At 40.0% G+C, this 19473-nt stretch overlaps 1 protein-coding gene across 1 annotated transcript in view; it reads right to left on the bottom strand.

Moving 5' to 3' along the window:
• The window catches only part of lrrfip1b (leucine rich repeat (in FLII) interacting protein 1b), a 32921-nt gene extending 17298 nt beyond the window's left edge, over window positions 1–15623 (bottom strand). The window contains exons 1-11 of the mRNA XM_061715808.1: window positions 15358–15623; window positions 13695–13781; window positions 11719–11736; window positions 11526–11573; window positions 6511–6555; window positions 6213–6263; window positions 5158–5250; window positions 4223–4258; window positions 3978–4103; window positions 3251–3421; window positions 1700–1792 (exon numbers count right to left, since the gene is read on the bottom strand). Coding sequence (XP_061571792.1) covers window positions 1700–1792; window positions 3251–3421; window positions 3978–4103; window positions 4223–4258; window positions 5158–5250; window positions 6213–6263; window positions 6511–6555; window positions 11526–11573; window positions 11719–11736; window positions 13695–13781; window positions 15358–15456 — 867 coding nt within the window. The 5' untranslated portion in view covers window positions 15457–15623. The remainder of the gene's footprint in view (window positions 1–1699; window positions 1793–3250; window positions 3422–3977; window positions 4104–4222; window positions 4259–5157; window positions 5251–6212; window positions 6264–6510; window positions 6556–11525; window positions 11574–11718; window positions 11737–13694; window positions 13782–15357) is intronic.
• Window positions 15624–19473: the final 3850 nt, after the last annotated feature.

The following is a 19473-nucleotide window of genomic DNA, read 5'->3' as shown; positions in this document are numbered from 1 at the left end:
AGACCAGTAGAGACCAACAGAGACCAGTAGAGACCAGTAGAAACCAGTAGAGACCAGTAGAAAAAGAAAATACAGAAGTAACTAGACAATTTCCTCGCAGAAATTTCGAGAGTGCCACGGCGGGCTGCTGCACATTTGTGTACATTTTACAAGCAATAAAGGTGAAGGACTAGACAGAGTCCAATGACACCACCCATGACTCTGTATGTCAAACCATTCAAAAGATATTGGACTTTAACGTATCAGCCAATCAGAAGAAGGGGCGGGGCTAATTTGTATATATATATATATAATATACAAATGTAAATATTTATATGTATAATAATAATAATATACATATATATCCAATGAACCGGTTCCCAGCAGGACTGGGGATCATGTAAGGTCAAAAGGTCAGGGTTCAGATTTCTCCATTATCCAGGTTATATTACATGAAGTCTGTAATGACTGTGTCATGTGACAAGGTCTGGGTCAGTCTAATCAGTCAACAGTTGAGCTCTGGTTGCTAGGGGCAAAAAGGGGCAGATATTCCTTAAAATGTGTTAGTAACGGCAGTTCGAAAACAAAGTGAGATTTTTTGGAAGAAAACCTTTTTATTTTTTTTATTACATTGCAGTCAATGGACACCGAGGCAGGAATTTGCGTGGCTGTTAGCCCCCCCATTTGAATTTTGTGTATACCCCGCCTGTCAAAGTCACATTTTATGAATCCCAACACCTATGTCTACATTCTGACCAAAAATTATCCGTCTACCTTTTACGGTTTGGCCGTGAGCTCGAGTTACAAATAAAAAAGAGGTCATTTTTTGACTGGTTCTCTCACTCTAAAAAATTTGAGCTTAACTCTAAATTTGTCAAAAAAGTGATTTCCAGTCCTCGCTTGAGCGCTCATATCTTGAAAACTGTACATTTTAGGAAAAAACTGTTTCGGGTTTGGAGAGAGAAGAGAAGTTTTCCTCCGTTTTGAAGTTTGAATGACATTTCTACGTGCAAGTATGAGAAAGATACGTGACTCAGAAAAAAGGTGAATTTTGTCTTTTTTCTCGACATTTTCCCATCCGCTTTGAATGGCGCCATAGGAATACATGGGAAAATGATCTCCCCATTAGTTTGGAAATTTGGAAATGTTTTTGCACTTTGTGCAAAAACTATTTGTGCCATCGCTCTGAAAATCCACAGGACTGTAGTTAAATTCAAGGCCTACAACTTTCTAAATCGGTTCAGAATTTTTCGAGTAACGGTGTGCGAGTGGTGAGGCCCCAAAGTTCTCCCAATGCATTCCGGATGGGGGTAAGCGCGCACGTTTCTGCACGTTGCGCAAAAACGTGCACGCCAATCGCTAATAAAAGTCAAAGCACACGATTCCCGCTTACGGCGCACGTTTCTACGTTTTTACTTTTCGCGTTTTCTCAAAGCTGTAGGAGGAGTAGCGAACCGAAATCTGTCCGGAAAATGAATAATAATAAGAAAAATAAATCCACACAATAACAATAGTAACACTCCTCCTCCATTGCATAGCTATGGAGGAGGAGTGCCTCTTGGGCAGCTGTGGCACTAATTAGAGCACAGGAACCTGGGATCTCTGCTGGTTGAGTGTGTGCAGTTTTTCATGTCATGCTAAAGTTGATGCTTTTTTAAAAGTAAAAAACTGTAAAGAGTCTAAACTCTCTGGACTTCACAGAGCAGGTGGAAACACTGACCGTCAGCAGGTCCTCGGTTCTTTTCAGCGTCTCCTTCACATCTCTGAACTGGAACTGCAGGAGGTTGTGGGCGTGACGCTCGCGCTCAAACTCCTGGAGACGACAAGAGAACCGTGAGGCTCTTAGACCACGTTTCCACATAGCCGGGTATTTACAAAAACTGATATTTTCCCCTAAAATCTAAGACCACAACATCCAATTTCACTAACAAGAGACCCTAATGATGATAAAAATCATTGTTGTGGTTGATTCTAGGGATATCTTGAAAACTAAAGGCTTTTTTGAGGACTTGTTCCAAGACTATTAGGCCACGTTTCCACATATTTACAAAAACAGATATTTCCTCCTCTATGTTTTGAAAAATCCTATAATTTCCAGGTACCTGCATAAATATCTGTTAAGGTGCTATGAGCAGCCAAACCTACAGGGGGCAGTGTAACGAGAAAATAAAGTCATGCTCAAAATTTCGACTTTTTTCTCAAAATTTCGACTTTTTTCTCAGAATTTCTCAAAAACAGATATTTCCTCCTCTACGTTTATAAAAACACCATCATTTCCAGGAACCTGCATAAATATCTGTTAAGGTGCTATGAGCAGCCAAACCTACAGGGGGCAGTGTAACGAGAAGATAAAGTCATGCTAGCCAATCAGAATCCTGGAAAAAAACATCAACAAATGACACGAGGAACTTCCAGTTACTTTCTTTTTTACTATTTACTCGACTTTTCGACTCTTTTCTCAAAATGTCGACTTTTTTCTCAACTTTTTTGTCAACATTTCGACTTTTTTCTCGACTTTTTTCTCAAAATTTCGACTTTTTTCTCAAACTTTTAACTTTTTTTCTCAAAATTGTGACTCTTTTCTTGACATTTCGACTTTTTTCTCGACATTTCATCTTTTTTCTCAAAATTTCGACTTTTTTCTCAAAATTTCTCAAAAACGGATATTTCCCCTCTACGTTTATAAAAATGCCATCATTTCCAGGAACCTGCATAAATATCTGTTAAGGTGCTATGAGCAGCCAAACCTACAGGGGGCAGTGTAACGAGAAGATAAAGTCATGCTAGCCAATCAGAATCCTGGAAAAAAACATCAACAAATGACACGAGTAACTTCCAGTTACTTCCAAGATGAACCAGAGTCTTTGGTTTGGAGTGACAGAGAAGTGGAGTTACTTTTAAGTGTGATGTTAGAATATAAAACGGGTCAAATACAAGAAAATATTGACGGTTACAAACTAATTGTAACCACAGGTGTCACTCATGACGCTGGTGACGTTTCTGTCTCATAATGTGACGTTCTGAAGAATAAATGTCCGTTTCTCTCCGTTTACAAGCAAACGTGAAGACGGAGGTTTGAAAATCTACACTTTGGCCGGAGTTTTCAGAAATGATGGTTTTTGGAGACTTTGAGCTTCGTTTTCCTGTAAATGAACGAAGAAAACGCATGAAAACACCAGCGTTTCTGATACGTGGAAACGGGGCCTTATACCAACAACAGAACCCTGAGGAACCAGAACGTATATATGTATGTATGTATGAACGAATGTACCTTGTTGGAGTCGTCGCCGTGGCGACGGGCCTCCCACAGCGTCTCCTCCAGGTCGCCCAGCTCCTCCCTCAACGCCTCCACCTGGTACATCAGCGTCATCTTCTCGTTGTGGAGCTGAGCGTTGGAAACCATCGCTCTGCGGTATTTCTCCTCCGCCTCAGCCAGCGAGTCCTGGTGGGGTTAATCAATAACCATCATCAATAAGCAGCAATAACAAGCAATAACTATCATCAATAACCATCAATAACCATCAATAACCAGCAATAACAAGCAATAACCATCAATAACCACCAATAACTATCATCAATAACCATCAATAACCAGCAATAACCATCATCAATAACCATCAATAACCAGCAATAACTATCAATAACCATCATCAATAACCAGCAATAACTATCAATAACCATCAATAACTATCAATAACCATCAATAACCAGCAATAACTATCAATAACCATCAATAACTATCAATAACCACCAATAACCAGCAATAACTATCATCAATAATCATCAATAACCATCATCAATAATCATCAATAATCATCAATAACCAGCAATAACCAGCAATAACTATCATCAATAATCATCAATAACCATCATCAATAATCATCAATAATCATCAATAACCAGCAATAACCAGCAATAACTATCATCAATAACCACCAATAACCATCAATAACTATCATCAATAACCATCAATAACCACCAATAACCAGGTAAAGTACCTTCATCTCTCTGATTGACGCCTCCGTTTCCACGGAGACCGACGTGTCGCAGCTTCCTCTACGAGACGAGGCTCCGCCCAGCGAGGCTAGCGTAGCGGCGGATAGCGTCGACGCCGTCCTGGAGCCCTGGAAAACGTAATAAAACATTAAAAACCTTAAACAAATGTTTTAGAAATAGAACCGTGGATGTAAAAGTTCAGAAGCAACTTTGGTGTTAAATTACAGACGTATTAAATTCCACTCACTTTATCCAGGAAATCTCTGTCCGTCCTCTCTTCCACCTGAACACAGAAACAGACGCTTTACTGATGCGGCTAACATCACGCCGTTACCATGGAAACTAGGAGCCGCTAACGTTAGCGGCTGCAGCTACAGGAGCAGTGAAAGGTAAAATATGTTTTGTGTCCTGGAATGCCCTGAATTAAACTTTTCATATTAATTATGCTCATGTATTATGCTTGTTTTTCAATTAGGACATTTTCAGGCCAGAGGTGGAATGAAGGGAGAAATATATATTCAGTGTCCTGGAAATGCCCTGAATTCCCAAAACACAGTGTCAGTCCGGAGTTGGAGTTGAATTGTTATTTTTTTTATTGTTATCGGGATAAATGCCAGAAATTATCGTGATAAATGTTTTAGTCCATACCGCCTATCCCTAGCGGGAGGCCAAGACTTAGTGTGAGAGCTGGCGAGCTAGGATGTTGATAAAGTTATAAAGACGGGACAGCCGGGAGTTCGGGCAGAGTCAGCTGCGGGTTTAGTGCACGACGCCCAGCCGGGTTTTTTGGCCACTCTGTCCAGGACTGTTCGGCTCTCCAGTCTCCTGTGTCGAGGTAAGAGTTATTATAGCCTAGCCCTGTGTAATTGTCTATTGCTCTGTCATTTGTGGGGGATAACTTGACACATTTGTCCTAGCAAAAGAGCAATTCTGTGTGTGTCTTCTATGTGCAATGCTGGCTTTTCTTGTGGTAATAAATGTATCATTATAGCAAAAGCGAGTGTGTGATTAATTTTGTGTCGCCGACCACTCTCGAGCCTTAATTGATTTTCTCCCAAAACAAGCAGCCAGCAGGGGGAGCCAGAGATTAGACCAGAGTTTAAGGGGTTAAACCAGAGAAGAAGAAGCTGCTCACCACCGGATTGTTTAAGAGATTAAACCAGAGAAGAAGAAGCTGCTCACCACCGGACTGGCCCGGGCCGAGCTGGTCCTGGAGGAAGCCCTGGAACCCGAGGCCCGAGAACCAGAACCCAGGAACCCGCCGTAGTCTGACGGCTAGGAACCAAGGAATCAGGAACCAAGGAACCAAGGATGGGAACCAAGGAACCAAGGATGGGAACCAAGGAAGCACGGAGGGAAAGATGGAAGGAAACAAAGAGAAGAGGTTAGTAAGTTAAAGGGTTTTTATCATCAGAGGTTCCAGGTTCAGGTTCCACTACAAGCTCGGACAGGAAGTGGTGCTGACTGGCTCCGCCCACCCAGTTAATCCAGAAATATGCAAAAAGACGAGCACGAAAAGAAGCCCTTTGTTCAGTTTCTCCAAATTGGCATGTTTGTTTGTCTGGCGTTTGTCTGGTTAGTGCCACGGCTGCGCCAGAGGCTCCTCCTCGTTAGCTATGCTAGCAATGGAGGAGGAGTGCAGGATAACAATAGTTCCTCTGGCGCAGCCTCGGATCTACACTTTTCAAGATATGAGCACTCAAGTGAGGACTGGAAATCACTTTTTAGTCAAATCTAGAGTGCGGGTGTCGGTTGGTAGAGTGGGAGAAACAGTAAAAAAATAACCTGAAATTTTTGGTCAGAATGTAGACATAGGTGTTGGGATTCATAAATGTGACTTTGACAGGCGGGGTATGCACAAAATTTAAACGGGGGGTTAGAGCGCCGCAATACCTGTCTCAGTCCCCATTGACTGTAATGTAATCAAAGGTTTTCTGTTTTCTTCAAAAGAATCTCACTCTGTCTTCGCACTGAGCTTACTCACTCATTTTAAGGAATATCTGAATAAGATTAAGATTGTCAGAATCTGCCGGGTTCTGTGTCTCTCACAATGTCTTTGTTTTTATGCTACGAGTGAGTTGCTCAGACAGAGACAGGTCTCAAACAAAGTTCATTTTCTCCTAATCTGTCGGTCTGAAAATGTCCATTTTGGTGTCAGAATGTTCAAAAGGTTTGTGGCTTTTGAAAAATGCCCGCCCGCCCGCACGCCCGAACGCACGCACGCACGTGAAACTCACCCTCAGACTTCCTCTGCTGCCTGCAGACATCCTCTCCTCATCGTCAGAGATCTGGAGAAGGAGAAAGATCAGGGCGTCAACCAGACAAGGAACCAGACCAGGAACCAGGAACCAGACCAGGAAACTAGACCTGGAACCAGACCAGGAACCACAGCCAGTATTCAGGTTCCTGGTTGGATGTGGTGACCCCTGTGTGACCCCTGTGGTTGCTGGTGGTAACTGCAGGTAATGTGAGACATGACCTTTGACCTTCTACACTAGACTAGTAAAAGGGAGAAGAAGAAGAGGAGGTACAGACCGAAGCGTGTCTCCGTGAGTGGCGGGAGTAGCGCTCACTTTCCTCCTGGAAGAGCAGAAGAAGAAGACGACGTTAGAGGAGACGACACGACATCACCAGGCAGAGCAGCAGCCTGCCAGACACTGAGCAGGGAATAGCCGCATGCAGCAGCCTGCCAGACACTGAGCAGGGAATAGCAGCATGCAGCAGCCTGCCAGACACCGAGCAGGGAATAGCAGCAACGTGCAGCAGCCTGCCAGACACTGAGCAGGGAATAGCCGCATGCAGCAGCCTGCCAGACACTGAGCAGGGAATAGCAGCATGCAGCAGCCTGCCAGACACTGAGCAGGGAATAGCAGCATGCAGAGTTTTATTCTATTTTATTTTGTATTTTGTACTATTTTATTTTATACTTATTCAACTTTTTTTTACTTAAAATTTTGAAAGAAAACACCAAAACACGTGCTGCTTTAATTTCGTTACGCCTCGTATAGTGACAATAAAAGTAGAAGTTTAGTAATTATTATTATTATTATTACAATTATTAATATTATTATTATTATTATTATTATTATTATTATTATTATTATTATTATTATTATTATTATTATTATTATTATTATTATCATTATTATTATTATAATTATTACAACTAAACTAAAAGTGTGAAGTCATGCAGCAGCCTGCCAGACGCAGCGCAGGGAGAAGAGCAGCAGAACCTGCCAGACATGCTGAGGGTAATAAAGCTCACGGCACGGATAAGCAGCTTCTTCATGAAACACAAAGATCTAGCTCAGGGGTCGGCAACCCGCGGCTCTAGAGACGCATGCGGCTCTTTAGCGCCGCCCTAGTGGCTCCTGGAGCTTTTTCAGAAATGTTTGACCTTTTTTTTCCTTTTTTTCTTTGTTTTCTTTTTTTTCTTTTTGTTATTTTTTCCCTTTTTGTTATTTTTTCCCTCTTTTTCCTCTTTTTTATTCCCTTTTCCTTTCCTTTTTAATCTCGATATTTGACTTTTTTCTCGACATTTCTACTTTTTTCTCGAAATTTCGACTTTTTTCTCAATATTTCGACTTTTTTCTCGAAATTTTCGACTTTTTTCTTGACATTTCTACTTTTTTCTTGACATTTCGACTTTTTTCTCAACATTTTGACTTTTTTCTCGAAATTTTGACTTTTTTCTCGAAATTTCAACTTTTTTCTCATCATTTCGACTTTTTTCTCATCATTTTTACTTTTTTCTCGAAATTTCGACTTTTTTCTCGAAATTTCGACTTTTTTCTCGAAATTTTGACTTTTTTCTTGACATTTCGACTTTTTTCTCAAAGTGCATAATGAATAAATAAATCTCCCCCCAGTTCTAACTAATAAAAAAAATGCAGCATGTGTTCCTTCATTCTAATTCTGATACAAGACTTTTCATTTTTTGCGGCTCCAGACATATTTAGTTTTTTGTGTTTTTGGTCCAATGTGGATCTTTCAACATTTTGGGTTGCCGACCCCTGTTCTAGCTGTTATGAAAATGTAACTTAAAGTTTCACAAAGCAAAATTAAATAAAAACATGCATGTGTGAAATGAAATTAAAAACATGTTATTAAAAGCTGCAGGTGGTCATGTGACCTGCAGGTGATCATGTGACCTGGTCATGTGACCTGATCATGTGACCTGTTTCATGCAGACGTGCAGCAGCAGCAGCAGCAGCAGCAGCAGCAGGAGGAACTAATGACCGGATTAACGAGCTTGTTAATCCTAGCAGGAGACTGTCTGAGCGCGTGCAGAACAACACCAGGAAGCCCCGCCCCCTGAGACTGTCTGAGCGCGTGCAGAACAACACCAGGAAGCCCCGCCCCATGACTGTCTGAGCGCGTGCAGAACAACACCAGGAAGCCCCGCCCCCTGAGACTGTCTGAGCGCGTGCAGAACAACACCAGGAAGCCCCGCCCCCTGAGACAGTCTGAGCGCGTGCAGAACAACACCAGGAAGCCCCGCCCCCTGGGTCTGTCTGAGCGCGTGCAGAACAACACCAGGAAGCCCCGCCCCCTGAACGACACATGGAGGCTGCTGGGAAAAGCAGGGTCAAAGGTCGGCTGGGTGAAAAAGTGTTGCCCCCTTCCTCATTTCTTCCTCATTTCTTCCTCACTTCTTCCTCACTTCTTCCTCATTTCTTCCTCATTTCTTCCTGGTTTCTTCCTCACTTCTTCCTCACTTCTTCCTCATTTCTTCCTCATTTCTTCCTCATTTCTTCCTGGTTTCTTCCTCATTTCTTCCTGGTTTCTTCCTGGTTTCTTCCTCATTTCTTCCTCATTTCTTCCTGGTTTCTTCCTCATTTCTTCCTCATTTCTTCCTGGTTTCTTCCTCATTTCTTCCTGGTTTCTTCCTCATTTCTTTCTGGTTTCTTCCTCATTTCTTCCTCATTTCTTCCTCATTTCTTCCTGGTTTCTTCCTCATTTCTTCCTCATTTCTTCCTCATTTCTTCCTGGTTTCTTCCTGGTTTCTTCCTCATTTCTTCCTGGTTTCTTCCTCATTTCTTTCTCATTTCTTCCTCATTTCTTCCTCATTTCATCCTCATTTCTTCCTCATTTCTTCCTCATTTCTTCCTCATTTCTTCCTAATTTCTTCCTCATTTCTTCCTCATTTCTTCCTGGTTTCTTCCTCATTTCTTCCTCATTTCTTCCTCATTTCTTCCGGATTTCTTATTTCAGGAAAGAATGAGGATGAAATCATGAAGAAATCAGGAAGAAATGAGGAAGAAATCAGGAAGAAACCAGAAAATGAGGAAGAAATGAGGAAGAAATGAGGAAGGAATGAGGAAGAAATGAGGAAGAAATGAGGAAGAAATCAGAAAGAAATCAGGAAGAAACCAGGAAGAAATCAGAAAGAAATCAGGAAGAAATGAGGAAGAAACCAGAAAGGAATGAGGAAGGAATGAGGAAGAAATGAGGAAGAAATGAGGAAGAAACCAGGAAGAAATGATGAAGAAACCAGGAAGAAATGAGGAAGAAATGAGGAAGAAATGAGGAAGAAATGAGGAAGAAACCAGGAAGAAATGATGAAGAAACCAGGAAGAAATGAGGAAGAAATGAGGAAGAAATGAGGAAGAAACCAGGAAGAAACCAGGAAGAAACCAGGAAGAAATGAGGAAGGAATGAGGAAGAAATGAGGAAGAAACCAGGAAGAAATGAGGAAGAAACCAGGAAGAAATGAGGAAGAAATGAGGAAGAAATGAGGAAGAAACCAGGAAGAAATGAGGAAGAAATGAGGAAGAAACCAGGAAGAAATGAGGAAGAAACCAGGAAGAAATGAGGAAGAAATGAGGAAGAAATGAGGAAGAAACCAGGAAGAAATGAGGAAGAAATGAGGAAGAAACCAGGAAGAAATGAGGAAAAAACCAGGAAGAAATGAGGAAGAAATGAGGAAGAAACCAGAAAGGAATGAGGAAGAAATGAGGAAGAAATGAGGAAGAAACCAGGAAGAAATGAGGAAGAAATGAGGAAGAAACCAGGAAGAAATGAGGAAGAAATGAGGAAGAAATGAGGAAGGAATGAGGAAAAAAACAGGAAGAAATGAGGAAGAAACCAGGAAGAAATGAGGAAGGAATGAGGAAAAAACCAGGAAGAAATGAGGAAGAAACCAGGAAGAAACCAGGAAGAAATGAGGAAGAAATGAGGAAGAAATGAGGAAGAAATGAGGAAGGAATGAGGAAAAAACCAGGAAGAAATGAGGAAGAAACCAGGAAGAAACGAGGAAGAAATGAGGAAGGAATGAGGAAAAAACCAGGAAGAAATGAGGAAGAAACCAGGAAGAAATGAGGAAGGAATGAGGAAAAAACCAGGAAGAAATGAGGAAGAAACCAGGAAGAAACCAGGAAGAAATGAGGAAGAAACCAGGAAGAAATGAGGAAGGAATGAGGAAAAAACCAGGAAGAAATGAGGAAGAAACCAGGAAGAAATGAGGAAGGAATGAGGAAAAAACCAGGAAGAAATGAGGAAGAAACCAGGAAGAAACCAGGAAGAAATGAGGAAGAAATGAGGAAGAAATGAGGAAGAAATGAGGAAGGAATGAGGAAAAAACCAGGAAGAAATGAGGAAGAAACCAGGAAGAAACCAGGAAGAAATGAGGAAGAAATGAGGAAGAAATGAGGAAGGAATGAGGAAAAAACCAGGAAGAAATGAGGAAGAAACCAGGAAGAAATGAGGAAGGAATGAGGAAAAAACCAGGAAGAAATGAGGAAGAAACCAGGAAGAAATGAGGAAGGAATGAGGAAAAAACCAGGAAGAAATGAGGAAGAAACCAGGAAGAAACCAGGAAGAAATGAGGAAGAAATGAGGAAGAAATGAGGAAGAAATGAGGAAGAAATGAGGAAGGAATGAGGAAAAAACCAGGAAGAAATGAGGAAGAAACCAGGAAGAAACCAGGAAGAAATGAGGAAGAAATGAGGAAGGAATGAGGAAAAAACCAGGAAGAAATGAGGAAGAAACCAGGAAGAAATGAGGAAGGAATGAGGAAAAAACCAGGAAGAAATGAGGAAGAAACCAGGAAGAAACCAGGAAGAAATGAGGAAGAAATGAGGAAGAAATGAGGAAGAAATGAGGAAGAAACCAGGAAGAAATGAGGAAGGAATGAGGAAAAAACCAGGAAGAAATGAGGAAGAAATGAGGAAGAAATGAGGAAGGAATGAGGAAAAAACCAGGAAGAAATGAGGAAGAAATGAGGAAGGAATGAGGAAAAAACCAGGAAGAAATGAGGAAGAAACCAGGAAGAAATGAGGAAGAAATGAGGAAGAAATGAGGAAAGAATGAGGAAGAAACCAGGAAGAAACCAGGAAGGGAAACACTTTTTCACACAACTGTATCTACAGACTGGTTTCGTCTCAATGTTTTGATTTCGTCTCCATGACGACTCTGGAGAGTTTACATCAAACATCCAATCCATCTCTGATGTGATTGATTGACAGCCGGATCACTTCCTGGATGGTACCGGCCCTTTAAATCCCAGCAGGCTCTGCGTGTCGCCATGACGACGGCGGTTCGAGTCCTACCATCCACTGCTCAATGTGACCCCACTTATTATCCAGACCATAATACTTCTGTGGGCGAGGAGCACAGGGCAAAGGTCAGAGGTCAGAGGTCAGGAAAGGTCAGGGGGGCGGAGCTTAGCTCCTAAACTCCGCCCCCCTGGCAGGAAAAGCTCCATTTAAGGTGGAAATGAGGAGATAAAGTTATTAGTCCTACCTTAGTGGTGTTAAACAGCTGCAGGAAGAGGAAGAGGAAGATTAGGGTTAGGGTTTCACAATAAAATCAGTTCTAGATACGAAACAGCAAATATCTGCTGTGGTTTTCACAATAAAAGCAGTTCTCCACAAGGAAACAGCAAATATCTGCTGTGGTTTTCACAATAAAAGCAGTTCTCCACAAGGAAACAGCAAATATCTGCTGCGGTTTTCACAATAAAAGCAGTTCTCGATACAAAACAGCAAATATCTGCTGTGGTTTTCACAATAAAAGCAGTTCTAGATACGAAACAGCAAATATCTGCTGTGGTTTTCACAATAAAAGCATCGTCATGGTAACGCAGCACCAGACGTGTCGCTGTGAGAGCTGAAGGATCAGTATTGATCAGCTCTCAGTATTGATCAGCTCCTAACAACGTCTAACAGACAGAAACAGCTGATCGATCGGGATCGGAGGAATATCAGAACCACGAGCTGCTGGTTATTGATCAGTGATCAGAGCTACGATCGGGTTATTGATCAGGGTAATAACCTGGTTCTGATCGGTCATTGATCAGGGTAATAACCTGGTTCTGAGAGCTGATCGGGTTATTGATAAGGGTAATAACTGAGAGAGACTCACCTCCGTCTGCTGGTCTGAGTTTCTTCGTTGACCTTTGACCTCTCCTCACATGACCCCGTCAGCTGACCCTCCACTTCCTTTATCTCTGTCCTTTCAGCTTTAAAGCCTTTAGTTTCACTAATGTTTGATCTGACGTCCGATCAGGACGATCAATGAAATAACCGATCAGTAAAACTGAAGGAAACCTCTGATCAGGACGATCAATAAAATAACTGATCAGTAAAACTAAAGGAAACGTCGTCGGGAGAGAATTTAACGTAAATATTTACAGGAGAATAATCTGAGACGTCAGAACCAGGAAACACCTTTTATTCTGAAAATACATTTAAACTGTTTCTTAATGATTGATCAGAGGAGTCTCTGGATCAATCAATCAATCAATCAGCAGCTCACAGGAAACACTTCACAATAAGAGCCTGCTGACCTCCTTCTGCTGACACATTTCACAATAAAAGCCTGCTGTCAGATTTCAGAATAAAAGCCCGGTTACCTCCAGATTTCAGAATAAGAGCCCGGTTACCTCCAGACTTCAGAATAAGAGCCCGGTTACCTCCAGATTTTCAGAATAAGAGCGTTTAAATCCTTCTGCTGCCAGATTTTCAGAATAAAAGCCTGTTACCTCCAGATTTTCAGAATAAAAGCCCGGTTACCTCCAGATTTTCAGAATAAAAGCCCGGTTACCTCCAGATTTTCAGAATAAAAGCCTGTTACCTCCAGATTTTCAGAATAAAAGCCCGGTTACCTCCAGATTTTCAGAATAAAAGCCCGGTTACCTCCAGATTTTCAGAATAAGAACATTTACCTCCTTCTGCTGCCACATTTCAGAATAAAAGCCTGCCAGATTTCAGAATAAGAGCCCGGTTACCCCCAGATTTTCAGAATAAGAGAGTTTACCTCCTTCTGCTGCCAGATTTCAGAATAAAAGCCTGTCAGATTTTCAGAATAAGAGCCCGGTTACCCCCCGATTTCAGAATAAGAGCCCGGTTACCTCCAGATTTCAGAATAAGAGCGTTTACCTCCTTCTGCTGCCAGATATCAGAATAAAAGCCTGCCCGATTTTCAGAATAAAAGCCCGGTTACCTCCAGATTTCAGAATAAGAGCCCGGTTACCCCCAGATTTTCAGAATAAAAGCCTGTTTACCCCCAGATTTTCAGAATAAAAGCCTGTTTACCCCCAGATTTTCAGAATAAAAGCCTGTTTACCCCCAGATTTTCAGAATAAAAGCCCGGTTACCCCCAGATTTTCAGAATAAAAGCCTGTTTACCCCCAGATTTTCAGAATAAAAGCCCGGTTACCTCCAGATTTCAGAATAAGAGCCGGGTAACCCCCAGATTTTCAGAATAAGAGCGTTTACCTCCTTCTGCTGCCGCTCCAGCTCCTTCATCCGGATCTCTCGAGCTTCAGCTCTCGCCGCTCGCTTCGCCGCCAGACGGGACTCCGCCTGCAATTATCAATACTGATCAGGTGATTGATCAACTGATCAGGTGATCTATCAGCCACCTGCAATTATCAATACTGATCAGTAATCAGGTGATCAATCATCTTTCACACACCTGCAGCAGGTGCAACACCTCTGCCCTCCAGCAGGGGCAGCAACACCAGAATCAGATCCTTCTACCTCATTGATCCATGGACTGATCCACATCATCAGTCCATGGATCAGTCCACTGATCAGCCAATTAATCAGTGTATTGATCGGTGTATTGATCAGTGTATTCCAGATCCTCCACATACGTCACTCATATTTCTGGTTCATCTTTGATCTGCAACAGAACCGGTTCACCTGGACCTGGACCAGGTCTGAACCGGGACCCGGACCTGGATCAGGTCCGGGTCCCGGTTCTAGTTCTGGTTCTGGTTCTGGTCCTGGGTCCTCCAGGTCCTGGTTCTGGTCCAGGTTCTGGTTCTGGTTCTGGTCCAGGTTCTGGTTCTGGTTCTGCTGGTCTCTAGGACCTTCACCAGTTTCAACAATCCCGTGTTTGAAAAACAAAGAGGGATTAGTTTCTGGAGGGGATTAGAGGCCCCTAAACCGGGTCAGGGGGGGGGGTGGACCCTCTAACCGGGTCGGGGGGGCCGGACCCCCCGCCGGGCCCCCACCCCCTAAACCGGGTCAGGGGGGGGTCGTCTCATACCAGACTAACAAGTCCAGACTTAATCCTGCACCAGACACCAGCAGAACCTGCAGAACCAGCAGAACCTGCAGAACCTGCAGAACCAGCAGAACCAGCAGAACCTGCAGAACCTGCAGAACCTGCAGAACCTGCAGAACCAGCAGAACCTGCAGACCCTGGTCCTGGTTCTGGACCAGGACCAGGACCAGGACCAGGACAATGATAATTAGAAAAATAAAATAAAATAAATAAAATAAAAACAATAAAAAAACAAAACAACACTTGCCGGTCTCACAGATTCATCAGTCTCATCCCTAATCATTTGGACAAAATGGGGATCATTAGGAGTTTCTGAGAGGATTTATGAACCCAATAATAATTAAAAAGAAATAAAAAAATGTATATATATCTATATATATATATATATATATATATATATATGTATATATTAGTAAACTAAATATATGATATATTCTAACCTATGTGCATATGAAGATGTTACTGTTTATTTTTATTTTTAATATACATGTTTGAAATAAATAAATTCATTCATTCATTCATTCATTCATTCATATATGATATATATTATATATAAAAATGCATATATAAATATATTGGGTTTTTACCAACATTAATAAATACAGACAAGTTAGAAAGTAAAATATAAGTTTTGGTTCCACCCAAGAATTGAAGTGGCCCCATCATTCATTCATTCATTAATGCATTAAATAATTAATGATCCCCCAAGAACCGGACCAGAACCTTTTCATTTAGGAATTTATTTTGAATGGATCCCCCCCCTGATCAATTACCCCCTAGTGATCCCCCTCCCCCCCTAACTGATCACCCTGATCGATCCCTCTCTCACCCCCCCTAACTGATCACCCTGATCGATCCCTCTCTCACCTCCCTCGCGATCCTGCTCAGAGCGTCGTCCTCGGTTCTGATCCGGTCCAGGTTCGGGACTCTCCTCCGTCCGGGAATGCCCGGAATAACGGAGCTCATGGTCCCGGTGGGTCCGGACGGGTCCAGACCAGCAGAACCGTGCAGGATCAGAACCAGAACCAGGACCGGGCCGCGGGGACACGCGGCTTCAGGCCGCCCGCATCAGAACCGCCCCGGTACCGGCCCGGTACCGCCCCGGACCTGAAAAAACAGGGTTTCTGGACCAGTTCTGGTTCTGGATGAGGTCCCGGTTCTGGATCAGCTGGTCCCCGTTCTGCAGGATTAGCGGCGGTACCGGTTCAGTCCAGTTGAGCTTTTATTTTGGTAAGAAGGAGCAGCTGAGCATCAGCTGTTTGGGCCGAAGGTCTGGTACCGGTACCGGTACCGGGAGGTCCTGCAGGTTCTGCAGGTTCTGCAGGTTCTGGAGGTTCCGTCTGGTCCTGGACCGGCAGGTTCGGTCTGGACCTGCTGGTTCCGCTGATCCGGGTTCTGGATGAAGCTGCAGAACCGCAGTGTCGGGACCGCGGGCTCTTATTGTGAAAAGCGCCCGTCCTCACTAATCCCGGTGCGCCGGAAGTTCCATAGAAAATAAAAGCTCCTCAGAAACGGTTTTATTGTTTATATTATTGTTTCTAACGTGAAACTAAAGGGGAATAAATAAAATAAATACACCATTAAATAATACAAATGGGAATTTAATATATAATTCATTAATTAAATGTGTCATTCATTAATAAAAAATAGAATGAAATATGTCATGAACTAATTAAAATACAATTCATTTTAAGTAAAACTAATTATTCATTATATTTTTTAAATTAATAATATAATTAATTTAATAATTTAATTTTTTAATTTTTTATATATTATAACTATTTATTATTTCAGCATTTAATAATGAATGAAACATTTGATTGTTTAGACTTTAATGATTTTCTAAAGCAACAATAGAATATATTTATCTGTAAAACAAGTAAGTGTAACTATTTTAGTTTGTTTGTGAAGATATTGACTGTGACATTTTTATTTTATTTTATTTTATTTATTTTAATTATTATTATTATTTTATTTTATTTTTCTTCCGTTTGTTTATTTGTTCTGTCTTGTTTTGTTTTTGTTTGTGTGTAAACAGCAAGACTTGCTGGCATTTTATTGGGTAATTAATGTGATTTAATGTATAATGTAATGATTTAATGTAATTAATGTGATACTTGCCGATAGCTTTGTTCTTTTTGTACATTCATGTTGAAATTCAATAAAAATATTGTTAAAAAACCCAAACCATTGAATTAATGACGTATTTAAACATGAATATTTAAACATGAATATTTAAACATTAATATTTAAACGTTAATATTTAAACATTAATATTTAAACATTAATATTTAAACATGAATATTTAAACATTAATATTTAAACATTAATATTTAAACATGAATATTTAAACATTAATATTTAAACATTAATATTTAAACATGAATATTAAAACATGAATATTTAAACATGAATATTAAAACATTAATATTAAAACATGAATATTTAAACATTAATATTAAAACATTAATATTTAAACATGAATATTTAAACATGAATATTTAGACATTAATATTTAAACATGAATATTTAAACATGAATATTTAAACATTAATATTTAAACATGAATATTTAGACATGAATATTTAAACACTAATATTTAAACATGAATATTTAAACATGAATATTTAAACATTAATATTAAAACATTAATATTTAAACATGAATATTTAAACATGAATATTTAGACATTAATATTTAAACATGAATATTTAAACATGAATATTTAAACATTAATATTTAAATATTAATATTTAAACATTAATATTTAAACATTAATATTTAAACATTAATATTTAAACAGAAGAACCAGGGCGCCGCCATACTTCCATCCATACCGGAAGTCCATACCGGAAGTCCATACCGGAAGTTGGTCACTTCTTTAATATATATATTAAAAAAAAAAAAAAAATTAAAAAATATATATTAACGAAGTGACCAACTTCCGGTATGGACTTCCGGTATGGATGGAACTATGGCGGCGCCCTTGTCGGCCATCTTGCCTGCAGCCAGGTACTCTTGAACCAGAGACGTTTTGATTTCTATACAAGATTTATATGAAACCATGTTAGAGTCTCTTGTTCTTTAAGATACAATTTTGCTACGTTTATACATTTTTGTTGAAATGTCAACCCCTGTGATTATTTAAATTTATTTTATTTATTTTCTTTTTATTTTAATTTAGAAGTTTATATTGGAAAAAAATGTATAGTTACATATTCGATTGTGTGTTGTGAATTTTTGTTTCAATTGCAAACTAACGTTTCCTCAAAGGAATTTTGTAAATTTGAAAATGTTGAATAAAGTTTGTAAAAAAAAAAAAAAAAAAAAAAAAAAAAAGACGTTTTGATTACACCACCCGGATCACGTGACACCTCCCAGATCACGTGGTCGCTGCTTCTTCTGCGGTGTTAACTCGGTATCAACGTGACTCACACCGCCCCCCGCTGGAAAGAGCAGGAACTGCAGCCTCTTCAGCCTAACAAACACCGCCCCCCGCTGGAGAGAGCAGGAACTGCAGCCTAATACAGCCAGTTCAGCAGGATTGATCTCATTAGTCTCTCTAACCTGCAGGGGAAAGACATTCTGGTGGTTTATCTTCTTACATTCAAGGTAAACGACAACCACACCATTAAATGCTTATTATTTTATTTTTTTTTACTTTGTCTGCATATAAATTAATGGTTAATACCATGTTGGTAAATATAAATATATATATATATATATATATATATATACATATATATATATATATATATATATATATATATATATATATATATATATACTACGTAATATTACTACTTTATTCTTGTAATTTTACGATATTTATTTTGCCAAATTGAGTATTTTATTTGAACATGTAAAGTCACTTGCTATAAATGTACAATGGTTTGTATATTTGTACTTGTACCATGTGATCATGATGGTGAGTTAAATAAATAAATGATGATAAAACTAGATCATCTGAGGTTCAAATAAACTTTATTTACAAAGACAACTGTGTTTACAGTTAAAAGCATCAAACCAGAGCTTTAAATTAAAGCTTAAAAAACACGTCAGATCAATAAACGTCACAGAAACACTGAATTCTTACCAACAAATAATAAAAATGTACAAAAATCTTCTAGACCAGGATAAATGTGCTGAATAAAAGTAATCAGAGTACAAACACACAACCCTGATTACTAAACACATGTATCATAATACAGTATATATATATATATATATATATATATATATATATATATATATATATATATATATATATATATATATATATATATATATATATATATTTGTTCCATCGCTCCCTGAACTTATAAACTTATAAAAATAAAGTTTAATTCTATTCAACTGTACATAAGTAGGAAACGGTACATGAAAGAACCGACATGGAATACTTTCTAATAACCTCCAGACCCTGAATGAATGAATGAATGAATGAATGAATGAATGAATGAATGAATGGATGGATGGATGGATGGATGGATGGATGGATGGATGGATGGATGGATGGATGGATGGATGGATGGATGGATGGAAGGAAGGAAGGAAGGAAGGAAGGAAGGAAGGAAGGAAGGAAGGAAGGAAGGAAGGAAGGAAGGAAGGAAGGAAGGAAGGAAGGGATGAATGGATGGATGAAGGAAGGAAGGAAGGAAGGAAGGAAGGAAGGAAGGAAGGAAGGAAGGAAGGAACGAACGAACGAACGAACGAACGAACGAACGAACGAACACCACCTTACTGACACAGGATATTATTACGTTGGAAATCCAAGAATCAGCTAAACTTACACCATGTTTATCTGATATAATTCATATCACTGGAAAATATTAAAAATACTTTAAGGACCTGGAAGAAACTTCTCCATCTGGAACCGAGTGTTTACTGTAGATTTAAAACTATAGAGAGCCGGAAGTCCGGATTCAGAGTCTGCTGTGGGTTTGTGCGGGATGCCCAGCTAGGGTTTCTGGCCGCTCTGCT

The sequence above is a fragment of the Cololabis saira genome, chromosome 24 (genome assembly GCF_033807715.1).
Source record: "Cololabis saira isolate AMF1-May2022 chromosome 24, fColSai1.1, whole genome shotgun sequence".
Lineage (NCBI taxonomy): Eukaryota > Metazoa > Chordata > Actinopteri > Beloniformes > Belonidae > Cololabis > Cololabis saira.
Note: the sequence above shows the minus strand (reverse complement) of the source record. Positions and strands in the feature narration are given on the sequence as shown.